This window comes from Limulus polyphemus, unplaced genomic scaffold, assembly GCF_000517525.1.
Source record: "Limulus polyphemus unplaced genomic scaffold, Limulus_polyphemus-2.1.2 Scaffold7180, whole genome shotgun sequence".
Classification (NCBI taxonomy): Eukaryota; Metazoa; Arthropoda; class Merostomata; order Xiphosura; family Limulidae; genus Limulus; species Limulus polyphemus.
In genome coordinates, this window is record NW_013672790.1 from 37,857 (window position 1) to 40,472 (window position 2,616).

The window sequence follows — 2,616 nt, forward strand, 5'->3', positions numbered from 1 at the left end:
GTTATGTTACTTTGCAGGTAATGTTTTAGAGAAAAGAAATGAAGACAACATGTGGTACTCAATACTCATCTTCTTTTACTGAATCATTAATTTTTAGCAAAAATACTTTATTAGAAATTCTGATTTTTTTTCTCTACAAAAAACTTATAATGTTTACTGAATGCCTGCTAAATTTCATGAAGATACATAAATCATATTGTATTGGACAATGTGTCGATACAATTGTATCACAACTTCACAATACAATACTCGTACATCTACACCTTTAATTTCTACTTCTAATTATGAAAAATTATTGTTGTTCATACAATACAAAAAAATCACAAAATACTTGCTTGAAAATTTTCTTTTGGGTTTCAAGTTCTCCCCTGTCAAATTCTATAGAAAAATCATCTGCAGCTTCCATCAGAGACTATAACAATAAACCCAACAGATAAAAACATTTCAGTTACATTTATCCATGAAATAACCACAATTATATGTAAACTTTATAAGTATATTACATGAAAACAATAATTACATGAGAACAGAGTTTAAATCTTTGAACACATCTTTTAAAATCAACCAGGGTTTCTGCACTTTAAGCAAAAAATATTAAAAATTATTTCAAAAATTTTCAAGAATTTCAAGAACTGTTTGAGTTTTATATATTCTTTTAATTTAACACTGTTTTCTATAAAAACATAATATTTCAATCAATGATCTTCTAACCTCCTTCTCTCCTATGTTCTGATAAGGATTCTGACAGGTATCAAGCATTACTCTAAACACATGGTAACTGACAGACATTAATCTCAGGAAAGGAGAAAAATGGATACATTTACCATTTAAAAATTTTTTATGACCAAATAATTTCAGAAAATATGTAATTGTGTTGTCTAGCTTTGTTCTTTGCCAATTAAAACACGTTACAAGATGTCTTTTGACCATGTGCCTGAAATGTTGATTTGTTTACTTTGATGTGCTTGTGTTGTGCAAAGTTCTATTTCACATAGTTTTTATTGTATGGTGCTTTCTGATTGGATGAAGCTGTACTGAGGTTGATGGAATGCATCATGCAATCTACAAATGGTGCACAATGTTGCAACCTAAGCTAAATGTGTAGAATTATACACGGACTTTTTCTTCGTTAAAGTACTTTTATTTTCGAGCTTTCAGCCCTCTTACCAGACAGAGCCTTCATAGGGCAACAATATACCTAGCAATAAAAATTCTTTAAACTGTAGAACACTGCTTTAAAATAGGTATCTAGGTAACATTCATAACAATAACTTACATCTGGTATTAAAGTTATTAAACATATAGAATTATGATGAATATAGAATATAAATTGATTGCTTAGATACAATACAATTATAGGTATTATATAGAGAAATAATGATGCTAAACGATGCTTAGATGATCAATGAGAAGAAGAAATTACCTTGGTAAGTAAATGAACACAACATTTCAAATTCATAAATATTTCCTTTACCAAATCCTATGCACATTTCCCAAATTTATCAAAAACGTTTTAGGCAAGATAGTATTAAATGACATTCCAAATATTTCCCAATTTAAAGAAAGAAAGGGAACCCTGATGAACTCTATGAAACATATTCTGTATTACAATAATTCTGCAGTATTGTTTATAAAAATAATATAATTTTGCAAGAAGCACAAGTTCTGTTGTAACATACAACTTGTTAGCTTATATTAGATAGCAGGGTCCTTGTAATGAAAAACTGAAAATTGCTGATAAGTTTCTGATACACAATACATATTGACTTTTAATCTGATAGTGTTAAATCATAAATAAATATTAGACTGAAATAACACACCAAAAAACATCCAATTATTTTAACGTATTGGTATTGTTTTCTGACCACCAGCATATAAAATTTATCAATATGTTATTGTTAGGCCAAAAGAACACCTCATCATTTAGGTTATGAGAAAAATTGTAAATTGCACTCACTAAGCAGTACTATAATAAATAAAATAGAGCTGGTGATTTTAAAGCTAATTTCGGCTGAAAGTGAGCGCAACATTTTATTTGGTACACTTTAAAATGAACTACCAAATTTAATCAAAAACATACAGTAAGCTAAGTAAGTCTAATAGTAATAAGTAATGTGAATGACTCAATGAGTCACGACTAATAGTAATACAGACTATATTCAAACCAATTTCCAAACTGTAACTTGTAAATGTAATCAACTTACACTACGTGAAGTCATCCTCATGTAAAACAGCTGTTTTAAGAAATAATAAACACGTCACAAGATTCAGAAAGTTACTATCAATATTATATGTTCATAATCAGAGGACTAGAGACTTATTGTTAAAAAATATTAACTCATTGATGTACGATTTTTACGCCTATTTTTTCTTCTTCTGTTGACGTGGAAACTTCAACAGTAAATCAACGTCAAACCCTCCAGGTTACTCATTATATTTATAGATATTTTGGAAACTTAATATATTTCAAATGAATGAAAATTTCTCGGCGTCGCAAAAGCTAAAACTTGAATAATTTTATAAGAACAGTTTTCGGAAACTATTTTAATATCAATAAAAATAAATGTAAAAAGTACTAAATGTAAATCTATTTCTTATTAGAGCCGCATAAAATGT

The 2,616-nt window shown here is 28.3% G+C and overlaps 1 protein-coding gene across 2 annotated transcripts in view; it reads right to left on the bottom strand.

The window, feature by feature from the left end:
* The window catches only part of LOC106474406 (Golgi apparatus membrane protein TVP23 homolog B-like), a 31,744-nt gene extending 29,309 nt beyond the window's left edge, over window positions 1-2,435 (bottom strand). Inside the window, exons 1-2 of one of the 2 annotated variants that reach the window (XM_013935097.2) lie at window positions 2,205-2,430; window positions 336-412 (exon numbers count right to left, since the gene is read on the bottom strand). In XM_013935097.2, the coding sequence (XP_013790551.1) occupies window positions 336-412; window positions 2,205-2,225 (98 nt within the window). In that variant the 5' untranslated portion in view covers window positions 2,226-2,430. Of the gene's footprint in view, window positions 1-335; window positions 413-2,204 lie in introns of both variants that reach the window. The other variant, XM_013935098.2, reaches the window with a different exon arrangement.
* Between the last annotated feature and the right edge of the window lie 181 nt (window positions 2,436-2,616).